This window comes from Pogoniulus pusillus, chromosome 18, assembly GCF_015220805.1.
Source record: "Pogoniulus pusillus isolate bPogPus1 chromosome 18, bPogPus1.pri, whole genome shotgun sequence".
Lineage (NCBI taxonomy): Eukaryota > Metazoa > Chordata > Aves > Piciformes > Lybiidae > Pogoniulus > Pogoniulus pusillus.
Genome location: NC_087281.1, coordinates 10,170,859 through 10,189,369, shown reverse-complemented (window position 1 = coordinate 10,189,369; position 18,511 = coordinate 10,170,859). Strand labels below are relative to the sequence as shown.

The 18,511-nt window shown below is 43.4% G+C and overlaps 1 protein-coding gene across 3 annotated transcripts in view; it reads left to right on the top strand.

Annotated features, from left to right (window-relative positions):
• EPAS1 (endothelial PAS domain protein 1) overlaps positions 1 to 18,511 on the top strand; it is a 137,965-nt gene that overhangs the window by 46,598 nt on the left and 72,856 nt on the right. The window contains exon 1 of one of the 3 annotated variants that reach the window (XM_064158375.1): positions 2,374 to 2,679. The exons of 1 other annotated variant lie outside the window; for it this stretch is intronic. In XM_064158375.1, coding sequence (XP_064014445.1) covers positions 2,654 to 2,679 — 26 coding nt within the window. In that variant the 5' untranslated portion in view covers positions 2,374 to 2,653. Of the gene's footprint in view, positions 1 to 2,373; positions 2,680 to 18,511 lie in introns of those variants that run through there. One more of the 3 variants, XM_064158374.1, reaches the window with a different exon arrangement.

Below are 18,511 nucleotides of genomic sequence, written 5' to 3'. Positions count from 1 at the left end.
ATTAGAGACAGTCCACCTTAGGGTGGATACTGCTGTTAATAAATACTGACTGACCATAAAGGAGATCAAAGCAGTAATGAGGTGAAATTATGTGATTCTCCTCCATTCTCTAGCAAAGAGGTAACTCTGCACCCCTATAGGTACTGTGCAGTCCCTTTTTGCAGAACGCATTAAGTAGAATGACAGTGCTACGAAAGATACATTTGATCTTTCCCTTCCCAAATAGTCACGGGAAAGAAAAGGAATGAACAACTCAAGTGAAGTCCAGAAGGGAGGCCATTTGTTTTTCCTTATGGTCAAAATGGGAAGCTCAGTTGCCAGAAATATTAGCTTTCAGAACAGAAGTTGGAAGGGAGTTGTAAGAATTGTTTAGTCTTACTTGCTATACCTTCCTGATGCAGCAGCAAGATTCTTATTTTGTTGGGCACAGACCTGGGTTGAAGTCCACCAGCCTGTCTACACAGAGGAGGACAGGTGGTGTTTTTTAAGTGATGCTTAGATGTGAATTCTCCTGCTGTTAAATCTCATGGAGGCTTCGTTGCCAAGGGAGCAAGAGATTCAGACTGTTAATCAACTACACTATACCCACTTAGGCAAAGCCAGCATGAGTTGGGCCAATGGGCTAGACGTGAAATATTTGAAATGTACTGAGTGGTTTAGATCTGGTCAGTTCAAATGCTTTTCTTGTCTGATTTTCGAAGGCAAGTTGTTTATTCTGGTGAAGTGCTTGGAGATACAGCAAGGAGCATTGACATCAGCAGAGATCAACAAGGGATGATGAGTTCTATTTAATCTAGGAAATGAGTGACTTGGCTCTTTGATCCTATTGCATTCTCTTATTCCCAGAAGGTTAAATTTAGTCCTGCATACACAAATTCTGTTTGACTAAGTTTACTTAGGTTTTAAATATTTGTGGCTTTCTTTTGTTTAGGTCCTCTTGTACATCAAGAAAAAAAACCCTCCACTGTTCCTACATAATTAGGCCACTGCTGTGTAAGCATGTGTAGCTCTTTTCAGGCTTGAGAACAGAATATGCAGATTCAGATCCAAATGCATTTCTTTAAACATTCATGTTGTGTGAAAGAGAAACAAACAAACAAATAGAAAAACCCCAACAAACAAACCCCAACCACCCTCTGACCCATTGTACATGCTCTGTGAAATGGCATAGGGAATTTGCTCAAATTTGAATAACCAAGAAAGACGGTTGGGCTAATTTTGCCTGCAGTACTTCCATTTTCCAGAAGTATGGGGAAACATGGCTCAGTTCAACACAAAGGTGTGTGCTTTGCTTTGAAATGTAAACGGATAAGGTAAGTCCTTAGAAAACCTGAGGCTAAGAATGCAGTTTCTACAGTGAAGAAAGACAATGTCAGAAAAAGTCTCGCAATCCCTTTTCTAGCAAGGCTTGTTGTTTTGGTGTAAAACAAAAATCAAAATAAGAGTTATTTTTATTATTATGATGTACACTGTTCTTAACTGCAGTTTAAGAACCAAAGCAGGTGCCAGCATGAGCTGAGCTTTGGCCCTTCTTGCTGCAGATGTACCTCGCCGTGTGTCCGTACCTAGGAGTTTCTAGAAGTGCGGGGAGTTGAAATACGCAGTGTAAAATGGTAAAAAAACCCAAACCAGCCCCACAAACCCTCACAACAAAACACGGGGAGGAAGTAAGCCCTAAGAGGGAGGCAGGAACGGCGTCTCCCACTCCTTTGCGCATCCCTCTGACCCCGACCGCTGCCGCCTTCCTCTTCTCTTCGCTTGCCCGAGCGTGAAAACAGCGGGGCTGGGGGATCCCGCACACGGAGGGCAGCGCCAGCGCGTCGTTCCAAAGCGAGCACGGTTTGCAGTACCACTGCCGGTACTGCTTTTATTTGGATTTTCTAAAATCTACTTTGTAAAGACTGTCTGCGTCGGGCTATTAAGAGCCGCCCCCAGTGGCCAAAGCAAGGTTGCTCCTCCGTTTCCTAAGCCGGGACCTGCGCTGGGGCCCGGTCAGCGCCGCGGCGGCTCTGAGGCCGCAGGTCAGGTGCTGCGGTGCCCCCCGCCCTGGCGAGAAGCGCCAAGAGACCTCGGTAAAAACGCCTTATTGGGGAAAAAGAAAAGTTAAGTTTAAAAACCATGACACGGTGGCCGAGGAAAACGCGTCCTACTATTTGCGGACGGCTGCCCCGCCGCAGCCGAAGCGGGGCTGGTGGGGCGGGGGCTACCCTCCTGATCCCCCGCGGCGCCGCCGGGCAGGCCGGTGTCGGGGGCGGGGAGGCCGGGGCGAGGCGTCGGCGTCGTCCCGTCGGCCCCCATTGGCGGGCGCGGCGGTGGCGGCGGGGCCGGGCCGGGTCCGGGGCTGAGGGGCCGGCCCTGCTCCCGCGGCCGGCGGTGGCCTAAGGTTTAAAGTGAGAACTTTCTGCGGGTGACGCCGAGTCGCACAGCCGCTGCCGCGCCGCTCCTGCCCCGCAGCAGCCGCCGCCGTTTTTACCCCCGAGCGGGCCGTACAATCCTCGGCAGTGTTCTGAGACTGTACGCCCGCCTCGGGGGCGACCCGGCCGAATCGGACCCCGACCCTCCGAAAGCCAGCCGCCGCCTCCCTCGGGCAGGTGCTGAGCACGCCCCGGCCCGCCCGGCCCGAGAGGCGGCGCAGAAGCCGGCAGCCGCCGCGATGACAGCTGACAAGGAGAAGAAAAGGTGAGGGGCCCGCGGGCGAGACTCTAGGCTGTTCGGGCCTCTTCGTCCTCCTCCTCCGTCTCCCCCCTTGGCCCACAGCAGCGCAGTGCGGGGCACCCCGCGCTTGGCGTTGCGGCGGGACGGCGCGGCTTCGCCTCTCGCCGCCGCGGCTGCTTTGTGAGGGCTGCAGTCTCGGAAGACTTTGCGGGGACCGGCCGCGGCCGGGGTTAGTTCACCCAGGCCATGCCGGGGCTGTCGGGCACAGTGGAGGGGGTGTAGCGCTTCGTTCCTGCGGGACAGCCCGCACTCTTGCCGGGTGAAGAACAGCGCCTGGCCCGGGCGCCCACAAGCCGACCGGGGGAACGTCTTGCCCCGGGGAGCTGCTCCCGCCGGGCGGCACCGCAGACAGCAGCAGTCTGGGAGCCGCCGCTGCGGGAAGCGGTTCCTGGTCTGGCCGACTCGTCGCGAACGGCCGCTGCCGCCACCCAGAGCCAAGGTGGCCGCTGGGTCCCGGCGCTGGCCGTGCCTGGCAGGACAGGTGCACCTGGCGGGGCACAGCTGGCCACGGCGGGTCCATCGCGGCTGCGGCTTGGCTGTAGCGCATATTGTGGTAACGCTCATTCCCTTAGCGTCAGTTAGGACCCAGTTATTTGCAAATAACTTTTCGGTTATTTTAGAAATAACTTTTTTCGGTTGAAGACGAGGGGTTTGAAGGCAACACCCTTAGCGAAGCATGTTTCAGCATTAAAATTGCGTGAATGCAATTGACAGGCTGTGTAAACTCTTGCTAGTTGTATAAAACTAATGGATTTCGACACCTGTTCGCTGCAGCTGAAGAAGCTGAGGGCACTCGCGTCTCCTGCGGGCCGTGAAGTCCCTGGAGCGAACTTCCCTCGGGGGCTGAGCGCTCGGGGAGCGGCACACAGGACTGCGCTTCGCCTGCCGATGCTGTGTGGAGAGCATGTAAAGTACATCTCTGTATTGCCGTAATGAACTCTCCAAAAGGAATAAAAGTGACTTGGTAGATTTTTTTTTTTTTCTCTTTTTTTGGTAGTTGCATCAAAGAGTGCCTTTTTCTGTTGGTTCTTGAGATTGGACGTCAGCAAAGGACTCACAATCCCAAATACAGAAGTCATAGGTGGAGATTAAGGAAAGAAATATCTGGTCATAGATCTAAGACTATAAGCAATTGCTTATATGAGAGGTGCTGATGTGGTGAAGGCTAAGTAAGTGAATAAAGGTCCATGAAGTCTCATAACTGAGTATTTGTTCTGTCTGGTTTGTACGGCAGCCAGTCTCTGGAATGAGTCTTACTGGTTCAGGCTGCTGTTCTGACTACAGATTATGTTCATAAATAATATGATGTACAGACTAATAATTTTGGGGTTTGCCGTGTGTACTTTTTAGTTGATGCACTAAACTTTAAACTTTGGGTTATTTTAATGGAGTCATGCTATGACAATATAATAGGGGAAGTATTATAGTAGAAACCTAAATTTCTCATGCTCTTTCTAAAAACTAGTGTATTAAGGTTAAACGGTTGTCTTGAGTGTATTTTGTTCTACTTATCCATCTTCTATGCAGGGTATAAGATACGAGTGCACTCTATGTCCTCTTATGTTTGACAAGAGAATAAAAATAATAGTACAGTACAATGTAGATGTAAAAATGTATTATAGTGTTTTTAAAGAATGAATAGTACGAAATAGTGAATATTGAAAGTACACTGTACATTGTGTTGCCCCTTTTTAATGAGGCAATCATTAAATTTTCAAATACAATAGGGACTGAGCACTGTCAGGTCTTACGGGACAGAATGCAGATGTGCTTTGTGGAAATGGCCTTCTGATCCAACACAGAAACTTCACTAAAGCTTGAATGATGATCTAGCTTCTGTCACTGATATTACATAAATCTCGTGACCTTCCACTGGCAATTTTTTGTCTCTCAGAAGCAGGCTAATTGTTATCTGGCTCATGGGATTGGGTAAATTAATGTTTATGGAAGACTTGGGAGAGTATCAGATGGAAGGTAGTGTGCTTGTGCCTCTGTGCCTGTGTGTGTATTTAGCCTACTGAACTCCATGTGTAACCTATTGAACCAAGATTTTATTCTATGTTTTAATTTTCCAGTACTATAATAGAATAGATTTATTGCTTTGAATTCAGCTGTTACACTCTTCTCTTGATCTCTGTCCAGATGTGCAGCTGGGAACTCTAACCTAACTTGCTAATAGTATTTATAAATCCGTTTTAAGGAGAAAAGGTGGTGGGAGTGATCTGTTGTACCAGATATGCAGGCAGCCCTGGAACATACATTTAGAGGACCAGTTCTCTTACTGTTAAACAGGTGCTTTATGGAAGATAATATTTGATTCTTTTTAATGGTCCATTTAAGTTGAAGAGCATACATGGGTTCTCACTTGAAGCTCTGTCTGTCAGTAGAAAAGAGCAGTTGCTTCCTTTGGAACAAATTTTCCAACCCTTTTAATAGGCTGATTTCCCATGTTTAAAGTAAGTCCAAGATTAATTTGGTTACTGTTTTAACTTAATATTTAGAAGATATTTATCTGCATAGTCTTCAGTACAAAATGTGGTGTTTCCTAGAATGCCAGCAATTGGAAATGGGGAAGGAGGAACAAAAGGGTAAACACACTTTAGCAAAACAGTAAAAGCTAAGGAAAAAATATCTCTCATTATTGTGCAGTGCAATGACAGTAAATAGTTCTGAATTTAAACAGGACTTTTAATATCTTGGTGGGTGTTATTTTTAAATTACTTTGTCAGCATGTGTTTTTAATTATTTGAAGGACATACTTATTTTGTTAGGGATGGGTGGTGACTTAGACAAACTGTTGTGATAGGCAGTAGTGTGTTTGAGGAAAGTTTGAAACCAGGCTCAGGACAAACCAAGTACCACTGAGCAGGATGCATTTGGTTTCACCTTTTCAATTTTGTTGTTTGGGGGATTTTTTGTTTGTTTGTTTTCTATTTGTATGACAAATAAACTAATTCTGCAGTGCAGAGAGATTTTGAACTAGTGGTCCTCATGTAGTTACACTATACTTTTATGCACCCCTAACAGTGTAACATTACATAAATCTGTTTAACTTTTTTTTTTGTTCAGCAAGTAAATGATTTGGATTCCTCCTAGCTGTAGACTAGGTAACTGACTACTTTCAGTTACCCTTTCAATTTGGGCTTTATTAGATCTTATGTCCCTCCAGTGAGACACTTTGCCTCAGTTTTCACTGATGTCTGCTTTGGGAGATGATTCTGCCAACCTGAGGTCACTTTTGGCCTCTCCTCAGGATGAGAAAGCAAACGGTACTGAGGACACTACGGTCCAGAGCTCAGATGGTTGATCACTCTTAGTGGATATAATTCAGATGCTCAGAAATGTGAGCATTGGGATGTGCCAAGGTATCAAGCTACAGGTTTCAGGTAATGTGCAGTCTCATGGGTTTTGTTTTTTCTGCCCACTGATTTCTGGTTCAGGGTATGTCAGGTATGCAACCTCTTGCCTGATACTTTGTGATGGTGGCAAATTAGATGATCTTATCCATCCATTTGCCCATGTAGGTTGTTCCTTACATTCTTGTAAACCTCACTTTTTGTACTTCATACTTTCTGTTCTGGACTACCACATAGATTACTTGTCTTAATGTAGTGTTTAAGTTTTCTTATTGCTCAACATCTCCCCATGTGTAGCCCACGTATTTAATTTGCTTCTGTGTTTAACATCTGCCCTTAGAATTTTCCTATTTGGAGTTATCAAAAGGAAATGTAATCTTCTGAATTCACGATAAACAATCTGTTGAAGTTGGCTGTTTAGCACATTTTGTAGTGTGTTAACGTTAAGCAGTGTGGACTTCTTTCAGCATCAGAAATGCACTCCATAGCTTGCAGGGCTTGAATGGCTTGCTGCTCGCACTCAACTGGACTTTGGTTTCGCCCCACCTGGTTTCTGCATTCACTGTCTTTTTCTGTGTCTCCACAGAGTGGAAAGGGCTTTTCTACCAGAGGGCGGCCCAAGAGTACATGAGTGAGGAACGGCAGCCTGGACGCATGCCTCAGTGTCCCTTTGCCAGTGTTTTGGGCTGATTTTTGGCTTGATATCTTGGCCTACTTGGGAAAGAAAGTTTGACTTCTACTACACAGCTGCTGTAGCTTCACCTTCACTATAGAAGTGGAAGCATTTCCACTTAGCGAGAGCTGAATGGCTTTCGCAGTGGGAGAGGTGTGCAGCACAAGTGCTACCCGGGTGTGTACTGTCTTCCCGAGGTTACAAGGGCGTCGGAGAATTTGTGCTGGCTCTGCTCATGTTGGGCACTTAGACAAAGCACAGGTTAAAAATAGAACACCTCTTAGTATACAACTCCTTTCTGTGTTCCGTCCTTTTCACTTCGTCCAGCTGATGCTGGTCGTCTTCTCTCATGTTTATCCTGTGCAGATCATTTGGAATATGTTGCACATACACAACCATAAGAAAAACACTCTCCTGATAGAAGTTTTGGGATCGTGCTGGCTATTTGGGAGGCTCATTGTGGATATAAAAATTTGATCTTTCTGCCTTTCTATAGTGTTTTTTGTTACGGTGGCTTCCTAGGCATTAACTACTTTTCCAGGTTCCAAGTTAGTAGGTGCTGTTTGGTGTGGTGGGTGCAATACTTTTCAAGTACTCTTTATGCTATTATAAAGATTAAAGAAATGAGTGATACAAAGGCAGGATGTATTTAAAAATAATCTGGATATACAGAATGGTTGTGTGTCTCTAAATCTATTGTTCAATACTATTCCATTAGTTGCTCCAGCGTTCCTAATGTCGTGTATATGACAGTTACAATTACTTTTACTCTCTTAAATCAAGCAAAAGTGTGAGTGTAGTTATTATGCACCAGGCATTTTTTTTTCGTTTTAACTATTCTTGTGCTCAATTTGCTTAAAAGGCTATAGAGTAATTGTTTGTTGACTGCTGTTTAAATTTGCAAGGCTGTTTTCCGTGGAGACATTCTGAAGTATGTAAATTGGGAAACTGTACTTTACTGTGAATTTGGAAAGTAGATTAATGAAGTACAGTAGGCCAATTGGCTGATAAATAGCTAATGTACCCAAGTAACTCATTTAATTATGCTCTTTATGTACTGAACTCAAACCTAATTATGCTTTTGTTTATTTTCTCTGTGACTTTATTTGTGCCTAGAAAGTTTAGATGAAACAAAACCTACCATAACAAATTTTGATTAAATGGGCATATTTATATCTTAAAACAGTTAGGTTTGTAATTTAATTTACTTGACTGTTTTTTACAGAGTTGGGCATTGTATCCACTATGCATCTTTGTCCATTGCATTTCCTGGCACAATAAATAGTCAATATTCTATTCCATGGCAACTCAACAAAGTTGCTTCATGTTGAATTTTTATGTCTGATCTTAAAGGAGGTGCCTTAGTCTTGACCCTTCCTCTAAGTATGAATACACGGAATCAAGAGTTTTCTTTGATGTTGGGAATGTGTAGGGTGTTGCCTCTAAAACGAAGTCTGGAAAATTCAGACGCTTTAAAAATTAGCACTGGCTTACTGCAAGTTCTGGATAGGAAAGAAAATTACTTTTTTGATTCGTTTCTGCTCTCAAGTGATACATTACCAGGACAATACAGTTGATAGTGTTTTTCATTCTGAGTGCAAGTGTGTTGAACCAACCCCCATATTACAAATGCTTCTTTGTTCTGCTAGGTTGGTCTGCTTTCGAGCAAACATACATTTTCATCTCAAATATTGATGGACTATCTGTAGGACCAAACTGACTGTTCCAAAAAAGATCTCAACAACTTATTAGTGCTTCCAATAAGATATAGGAGAAGTAAACACAACTCTAGAAATGTGTCTTGCCTGTGCCTAGTTACCCCTCCAGCCCCTACTTTTTGAGGTCTGCTACCTACATGACAGAGTGTAGACAGTTTGTAAAGCAAGATTGTGATGGAGAGACCGACTGGGTTGTGGCCATTTAAAGGATTTGGCCAGGATTTGTTTGTTTTCTCACTATATCATCAGCAAGCTTAAGAATTACCGCCCCAGTGTGATCTTAAGATAGCAACTCACAGCAACCTGTACAGCTATTTTTCTTGACTAGATGTGGTGGTGATTGGGTCACTATTTGTTTCATAAACACAGTGCTGATTTTAAAGTGCACCAAGATGAAGGTGAGGTTAACAGAATGATTCCCTCATGAGTGTGTGCTTCAGTCGTTCAGATCTCAATACATCCAAATGAAGGATGTATTTACAAAATAGGTGGTGGGCAGATTATGCTGTTTCTTATTGATCTGGATTGGTGTCAAGCTCACTAAGTTTATTTGAATTTAAAAACAAACAAGCAGACACCCAAACAAAACCTTTCTGCTGGGTGTTTTTGCACTGGTGTGGCTATTTGCTCTTTCCTGCTGTGGGGAGGGTTGCGCCAATGACCAATATATCCCATTTGTCACCTTCCATGCTGCTGTAGTTACAACCAGTTTAATATCATAGCTGTCTTGTTGCATTTGGCATTGGAACCTGGAGTCAGAGTGGTGGGGGACATGGGATAATGGAACATGCTTATACTTGGGTCTTGTGCTCTCATGGGTTGCCCCAATTGCCTTTTTTTATACAGAAAAGCTGTGTTTGCAGTGCACTCAGTCTCATTTTTTCCTGTAAACCACTCCTTGCCTGTTGTCTTTGCTTCCTTCTCTGTGACCTCAGCAGTAATGAAAGCTGGAGGAGAGCTGCCGCATCTCTTTATATTTGGACATTAAATATTGCATACGTTGAACTACATTTACAGATAACATTTTGGAGATGGAAGAATGGACAGTCTGACCCTCTCGTTTTGTTTCAGGAAATTAGAAGGGGTGTGGGGAGGGTTGTCTGTTTTGGTGGTGGTTTTGTTGTTGTTGGGTTTTGTTTGTTTGTTTTGGTTTTTTGTTTGGTTTGTTTGTTTTTTTTAAAGCTGAGCAGCTCTCCTAATGGATGAATCATATGGGTGTAACTTATGACACTTGATAGCAAGTTGTCTGAAGGTGTATGTGTAGTAAGATTACCAGGGTAGTTTAGAAACTGGAACTACTGAAACATCACCTTAATGTTTTATAAATGTTTGTTACTAATTGTCTAATATGTCAAAATACATTTGGTTAATTAGGCAAATGAAGGTAAGATATGAGGTGCAAGTTTTGATTGATGAGTTACTGAGCACTAGAAGGACTGCATGTGCAGTTAATTCAGAGAATATTTCCTGCAAACAATAATTCCTTGGGAAATAATTTTCAAGAGCACAAGGGAAATGAGAGCTACAATGAGGGGATAGGATTGAGAGACTATCAAAACATTGGAGACTGTGGAAAAATTTTAGATTTGTCTTGATTTTAATAAACTTTATGAATTCTTGCGCTGCACTGCATTATTAATGTAAAACTAGATGGTTTAGATTTCATTTGAATGAGACTTAAAGAATCTTTAACCTCTCTAAAGATTGTTCCCTCTTTCCTTCCCTCTTTCCTTCCCTCTTTCCTTCCCTCTTTCCTTCCCTCTTTCCTTCCCTCTTTCCTTCCCTCTTTCCTTCCCTCTTTCCTTCCCTCTTTCCTTCCCTCTTTCCTTCCCTCTTTCCTTCCCTCTTTCCTTCCCTCTTTCCTTCCCTCTTTCCTTCCCTCTTTCCTTCCCTCTTTCCTTCCCTCTTTCCTTCCCTCTTTCCTTCCCTCTTTCCTTCCCTCTTTCCTTCCCTCTTTCCTTCCCTCTTTCCTTCCCTCTTTCCTTCCCTCTTTCCTTCCCTCTTTCCTTCCCTCTTTCCTTCCCTCTTTCCTTCCCTCTTTCCTTCCCTCTTTCCTTCCCTCTTTCCTTCCCTCTTTCCTTCCCTCTTTCCTTCCCTCTTTCCTTCCCTCTTTCCTTCCCTCTTTCCTTCCCTCTTTCCTTCCCTCTTTCCTTCCCTCTTTCCTTCCCTCTTTCCTTCCCTCTTTCCTTCCCTCTTTCCTTCCCTCTTTCCTTCCCTCTTTCCTTCCCTCTTTCCTTCCCTCTTTCCTTCCCTCTTTCCTTCCCTCTTTCCTTCCCTCTTTCCTTCCCTCTTTCCTTCCCTCTTTCCTTCCCTCTTTCCTTCCCTCTTTCCTTCCCTCTTTCCTTCCCTCTTTCCTTCCCTCTTTCCTTCCCTCTTTCCTTCTGTCATGTGCTTGACTCAGTTGCTTTTTTTCTACATCATTTTACTGAAAGCCACAAGAAACAGACATGAATCTGATTTGGTGGCCTGACCTCAGTTGAGTTCCTGTCTTCCTTTCAGGAAGCCTACTTATTTGCAAAATCAAAAGATTAGGTATTCCTTTTACACTGCTCATGAAGCCCTCCATCACATGAGGCCCCAGTCTTTCAAAGACTGCATTTGCTTAAGAAGGTAGCAGGTTTGAATGAAGATATTTAGTTGCTTTTAGATTGGGTTAGGCAGTAAATAAGACTTGATGATGAAAGAAGTTTTCTCTGGCTTTGGTTATGTGCTCAGCTTTTTAAAGACAGTGGTGTAATTTAAATCAGAGCCATGATGGCCTTCCCTACCTCCGGCCCACGTCACTGGCCCTGCGCCACCACCTCCTGGTATGACAAAGAAGGAAGTCAAAATGTGGGAGATATGAAAACAGCATGTTGAAGAGTTTGTGATTTGATTGCTCCTGAAGGATTGGTCATTTCAAGTCACGTTCTTGTAAACATGCCTATGTGTGGCAAGAGACAGAAATGTTTGCCTTTCCCAGGAAAGCTACTGCTTAAAGTAACAGATGCAGTAATATCTTGATATGGACCCCAGATGGTATCCAACGTTGGTCTAGTACATGCATTTTCTTTGGGCAGTTAGCTTCTGAGTCCCTTAGTATGTATTATTTAATACACAGAAGGTGATTTGCTGAACGACAGTTTAAGAAGCCAATAGGATGGTCTGGATAAGTTGTGTGAAATCTAAGTGTGCTGCCATATTGGTCTTCCTGAAACAAAGTTCTCCCTTAGATGTAGTGTCAGAGACCTTATGAACTTTTTCAACTCTTAGCACAGGAAAAATCTATTGGGAGTTGAAAATTTTAGTGCAAGTCATCTAATAGCATTCAGAAGTTACTGTATAGTGTTTTTCCTTTAAGATACATTTATGTCCTTTTAAGATAAATATTTGCCTACATAATAAGCTGAAGAAAGTGTGAGGTGAGATGATTATTAAGCATTTTTTATAAAGGTGGTGAAACTGCTTTAAAGAACATTCCTTGTATTTTGTTTCTCCATTAGCATATCTAAGGCCTTTACTGCCATAAAAAGGTACTTAAACTGTTGGTATCACTGCTGTCGTTCACACTTGCATTTGTATGATAAACTACAAAGCCTCCCTATTCAGTCATTGTGTTTGGGACATTCTCCTGGCTGGTGTTGGTCTTCCAGGCCCTGTCCATTCATTCACGATCGTATCACCCTCTGCCAGTAAATTCTTGGTATTATTGGGTGCTTGTCGCAATACTTCAAAGATTTTCTTGACATTTACAAACCCTCAAAAGCTTCCACCCCTCTTTACATTTCTGCATTTGTAAATGCTGCTACTATTGTGCTAGGCTTAATTGTCATGCAGTTTGTATCCAAAAATTGGTGCAAGTACCAGAGTATCTTCTGACATGGTGTAGTTTTTTTTTTCCTCCTGATTGGATCTTGATATACCATTATGATGAAATAACCTACTCATCAGCTGATGGCAAAGACAGTATCTTCACAGTCGTAGGTAATTAGGGTGGATGGAGAGTATTGTCTTTAAGCTGATATGAAGCTTGCTTAGAACAAAAATATTTTATTTGAAAGATCTATGGAGTGGCAGCAGTGTATATGAGAGGAAATTCAACATCAAATGGCTCTATTATACTACATCTCCTTAGACAGTATTTCTCTGGAATACTAACCAGTTACAGCTATATCCCACCCCAGGACTTTGCCTGAGGATTCAGTTCTCTTCAATGTGTTTCATAATCTATAACAGAAGATTGGAAATTGATGGAAACACTGCTGGTGCTTTTCCTGTAGAGCTTTCACTTGGAGATTCTCCTGGGAAGGCTGCATTTGCCCAGTTCTCTGAAGAGGTGAACCTTTGGCAATTCCTGTGCATGTTGTTCTCACCAGGAGTGAAGAGCTGTCTTTGGAGGAGCAGTGATGTTTTGCTCCACCTGTCCCTGGATTCTCTCATCTCTCCTTAAAGGGAACCTTTTCACAAAGGAAATCTATGATCAGTGTAACTCTTGGTTGACTTCTTCCAGTGTATCCCTATATTTACCTGGACAACCCATTTCTTCTCATCCTTTAAACTCACTCATGTACATCAGAGAATGCAGAGAGTTGGAATTTGCCAATTTTTGCATGTGAAATGGGTAGCCTTTGCTTGCAGAGAAGGAATCCAGTACTCCATCTAGCTAAGGTGATGGTGCCTGATCTTAACAAAATAACATTACTTATATTTTTTAGAAGAGGTAGATATTTTTTGGGGGGGGAGAGGTGTTACCCCCTGTATTGCTTAATGCAGCACTTTTACATATGTAATTTGGAAGAATAACCGTTCCACCTTCCACTGGTGGAACATAGTTTGGTTTAGCTGTGAATAAGCTGCTTATCTGCAGCTGTAAGATTATCAGTTACTAACTCTAGTTCTTGGCTTTTCCCTGAAAATGAGTTAAAGGATGTGTTTATTGCCATTACTAATCAGAGGATGTTTTTATGGGACGCATAATTTCTGTGCTCAAATTGTCTTAATACTTCTTACTGGCTTTTACATAACAGCAAAGCCATATTTATGTTCAGGATGATTCAGAAAAGGGGACTATCCTGTTCACTTAGGCATGTGCTAGCTTGAAAAATAGAAGCAAGTGCAGATATCTTCAGGGAAACTTAATGCTGGTGTTTCGAAACAGCCATTATTTCCCATTTAAGAAAAACAGCCCCCCTAACCCTACTTTTGTTTGTTAATCGTGTGGTTGGCCTGAACAAAACCTCTTTGGCATGAGGATCTGAGCCAAAGCACAGCAAAGCTGTATAGAATCATGTTTTTAAATCTGTCTCTTGAGCTTGTTTGCCACTGTGGGTAGAGCTGGCTGTGAAAGCTGTCTCCGTTTGCTGACCTGGTCACTGAATGGCAGCTTCAGCAGGAGGTTCTGGCTTCTGAAGCTGTTTCTCCTGTAGCACTTTCTCCACACCCTCTCTGAAAGTCCTTTTTGGCTTGACCCAGGCTCTTTGTTCGGATGGGGACTGGGCACATTGGATTAGTAATGTAGGCTGGTCGCTCTCAGTCTGGAATGGGGATGGTAGTATATCCTTCCTTCCGCTCTTTGTCTGTCTTATTTGTTTAGACTGTAAACTTTTGAAAATAGGGACTTTCTGTGCCTAACACAATGCTATCTCCACGTTGGCAAGAAGCTTATGGGATAAACTACTTGAAAATGTTTGAACAGGACATTGTCAAATGGAGGGAGTTTGGTCTAGTTCTGGGCTCCTCAATTCAAGAGAGATGGTGAGGTGCTGGAACGTGTCCAGAGAAGGGAGACAAAGCTGGTGAGAGGCCTGGAACACAAACCCCACGAGGAGAGGCTGAGGGAGCTGGGGGTGTTTAGCCTGGAGAAGAGGCAGCTCAGGGATGACCTCATTGCTGTCTACAACTACCTGAAGGGAGATTGCAGCCAGGTGGAGGTTGGTCTCTTCTCCCAGACAACCAGTAACAGAACAAGGGCAAGTGAGCAACCCACTAGACCATGGCACTAAATAGCTCATCCAGGCTTTTCTTGAACACCTCCAGGGATGGTGACTCTACCACCTCCCTGGGCAGCCCATTCCAATGGCCAATCACTCTCTCTGTGAAGAACTTCCTCCTAACATCCAGCCTATACTTCCCCCAGCACAACTTGAGACTGTGTCCCCTTGTTCTGTTGCTGGAAGGGTGTCTGCAGCCTGATGTGATAAAATCTTAAGAAGAAGTCATGCCAACATGAGGTTGTTATAGAGCATTCCTTAGGAGGGCATAAATGTGATGACAGTGAAGCATAAAGTGATTTCAGGTTGTGTTAGATTTTGGTAGGTTACAGCTGTGGAATGAGCTTACTAAGCCATTTGTATGTTGTGATCGTTTCTCTTGAGTTCCAATTCTGTTAGCTGGTGGATTGAGCGAGTGAAATGGTCGAAGATGTCGCAGGGTATGAGGAAAGCGCAACAAGCATCTTCTCTTCTACTGTTACTCGTGTAGAAAGTCAGTTTGATTTACAAGTTGTAAGAAGGAAATATTTGATGGACAAAACTATTTCAGGACACTCTGTTTGGAAAGTACCTAGTTTGTTCAAGTACCTGAAGTTGTTGTAGGCCATACAGTGAAGCTATGGAATATGAAATTACTGTACTGAAGGAAAATAAAGAGAAGGCCTTGACCTTTATTGCATTTGGTGGTAAGTATGTTATAATTGGTTGTAGCTGAATATGAATTGCATACTGGAAGTTTGGAGAAGGATTTTGCCTAGGTGAACTACTGGGAAATGAAATCATCAAAACAAATTCTACTAGAAGATTGAATACAAAATGAGGTAGTAATTAGAAGAATATCCACTTTAGATTGTTACCCTAAAGAATCAAGGCTCACACTGTTACAGTGTATCTCTGTCTCCATTCCTGACAGGGCGGTAGAGATCTCAAGGATGTTAAATTCCTTGGAACAGATATTCAGAAAGTGTTGAAATAGCTTCAGCAAATAGCTGCAGTGGAAGCAGATTCCCCTGCAGAGACCAGAGACATCCTATGGCTAAAGAAGTCACAGGTGCACCCTCAGAGGCAGTAACTCTAACCAGCTTTGTGCTTGTAGCTCATCACTCTTCCACAGGTACCAGAGTCCAACAGGAGTCCTGGAGAAACATGGTTTTGCTAATGCCCTAGTTCACGCAGCAGTCCATTGCTTTTGTGGCATGGTTCACTAGTTAACCCTCATGACATTTTGAAACTCACCATGAGATACTTGCCTTGCTCTTTGGCAGGTATAGATACAGATAAAATGTTTCTGCTTACTCTGGCATTTCCAAATATTTCAGTGTGCTTAGGCCTTACTGGTTTCAGATGAAGAAACTGCTATGCATCTATGATTAATTGTAGTAGGGACCTTGACAGGCTTGAGAGGTGCCCCAATACCAAGCTTATGGAGTTCAACAAAACCACATGCAAGGCCCTGCACCTCAATTGGGGCAATCACAAGCGCAAATACAGGCTGGGCAGAGAACGGCTAGAAAGCAGCCCAGAGGTAAAGGATTTGGGGGTGCTGGTTGATGAGAAGCTCAACATGAGTGACAGATGTGCACTTGCAGCCTAAAAATCCAACTATGTCTTGGGCTGCATGAAAAGAAATGTAGCCAGCAGGTTGAGGAAGGTAATTCTTTCCTCTCCACTCTTGTGAGACTGCATCTGGAGTACTTTTTCCAGCTCTGGAGTCCCCAGCACAAGAAGAACGTGGAACTATTAGAGCAGGTCCAGAGGAGAACCATGAAGGTGTTCAAAGGACTGGAGCACCTCTCCTAAAAAGACAAGCTGAGGGAGTTTGGCCTGTTCAGCTTGGAGACAAGCAGGCTTCTGGGAGACCTTATTGTAACTGTCTAATATTTGAAAGGGTCCTACAGGATAGCTGGAGAGGGACATTTTGCAAAGGCATGTAATGATGGGATGAGGGAAAATGGCTTCAGTCTGAAAGAAGCTAGATTTAGATTAGACATTGGGAAGAAATTCTTGCCCGTGAGGGTGATGAGGCACTGGAACAGGTTGCCCAGAGAAGCTGTGGAGGCTCCAACCAGAGCTAGGTTGGATGAGGCCTTGAGCAGCCTGGTCTTGTAGGAGGTGTCCATAGATTATCTTTAAGGTCCCTTCCAACCCAATGCGTTCTGTGAACACTTGATGCTATGAGACATTTTAGACTGGCCACATTAAAACCACCAGTGTATGCCTGACTCGGCTCAGACAAGTGCAGTTGGAAGAGCAGTTCTTTCTGCTGGACAGGAATCGCTGTTTTCAGTTGGAGAAACTTCTGAACATCTGTAACTGTGGATACTATTGTAGAAAGGTCTGTTTTGGTTGGAGAGTTCAAACTGTGTATGAGTTTGGTGTTGATTGTCAGGTTCATGATTAATTTTGGGCATTGTTGTACTAGTGGTAACAATGAAGGCATCGTCACTACTAACATTAGCACTTTCCTGTGATTCCGCAGCACTCATTTAATTATTTTTGCAAAAGCAGTGAGGTATGGGAACCTTTTCATGTGCAAACCGTGGGGAAGTTGGGAATCTCTTGTTTAGAGTTGAGTAAGTTTGTTGTTCCCATAAGCGATGGTAATGATGAAAACTGTTTAAATCAGTTCACTGGCATTGGCAGTCGCTATCTGCTGGAGTTCTATTATATTTCTCAGAATCACTTCCCCCAGTCAGAGCAGTACTACTGTTTGATTTTTTTTTTTGTTTGTATTATGTATTTGCTGGAAGGAGAGCACTATTGTGTGTTTTTTGAGGGCGATTTCAAACATGAAGTAGATTCTCTTGAGAATATTTCATCTAAGCTCATCACAATTGGTAATTGTTTTGTGTTGCGTAAGACTTTGCATGCTGTGCTGCTTATTTGGCATGTGTGTGAACCTCAAATTGGATTCCCACCTCAAGCCTTTTATCATTGATATTTTAAAGGTGCACACTAGAACAAAGCATAAAAATCATCTGAACTGATGTATTGCTAGATGAGGAATATTTGCCAGATTAAGGCCATTTTTCAACCACTTTATAAATAAAGTTTGCTATCTTTTTGAGCCAACCACAGGTGCACTGATTATTCCAAAATGCCAAAGGAAAAGGAGTCCATAATGCTCACATGTCCTATTAACAGGGTGCCTTGAGGTAGAGATAGGCAAGATGTGTGGAAAAAATGAGGCTTCTGCCAAACATTTTCTTTGTAGGTCACTTACTGTAGTTGAAATCGCAGGGAGCATAAGAACAAGCATTCTGTTAGCAAAGCCATGAAAACAAACCATTTGCCACTTCTAACAAACGTTGGACAAAAATATGCTCCAGATTTTAAAAATAAGTGAAGACTTGGCAAAAAATAAGACCCAGGTTTATCTGCATTTCATCAGGTACATGGCGTCCTGGAACATAGCCCACTGGCAAAAGCATGGGGAGTGTTATCCTTTGCAGCACTGGGAATGTTCTCTGCTGAATTTGGCGCCAATGACCGAGCTTTGCTTGTTCGCTGAAGTTCACACAGACTCCTTGCCAGGCCTGCCCAGAATGCTGTCTCCTCTAACTTCCTGTGGTCTTGCATAATATTTCCTTGCTTCTTGTATAACTGCAGCTTGATCTGGTCACTGCCCAGTTTATACAGCTGACTTTTTAAAAGGCCAGTCCCGCAAGTGTGCGTCTGAGCCGTGTCAATGTCCCAGTGGTAACACCGATGGAAATGCCCTTCCACTGGGAAACTGCCAGCACTGGGGTCTTATGGCTACATTGACATGTCTGAAGGCAATAAAATTGACAGCCACAGCCTCATGACATGAGGCATGACTTGGGATTGACCGCACCTTTGAAATATGCACCACTGTGGCTCTAATTTTGCAACAAATAGAGGCGCTAATTCAGGCAGGGGGAGGCAGGATCATGGACAGTATATCAGTGAACGCGCATGTTTCTAGAGCGCGGTGATGTTCTCAGCAGCCGTGCAGTTAGAAGCCCTTATGTTTGCCTTGAAAACGTGCTGCAGGTATTCAGAGTACTGATTTAGAGACAAGGATAGCAAGCCAAGGCAGTTAAGAGAATAGTCTTTTCA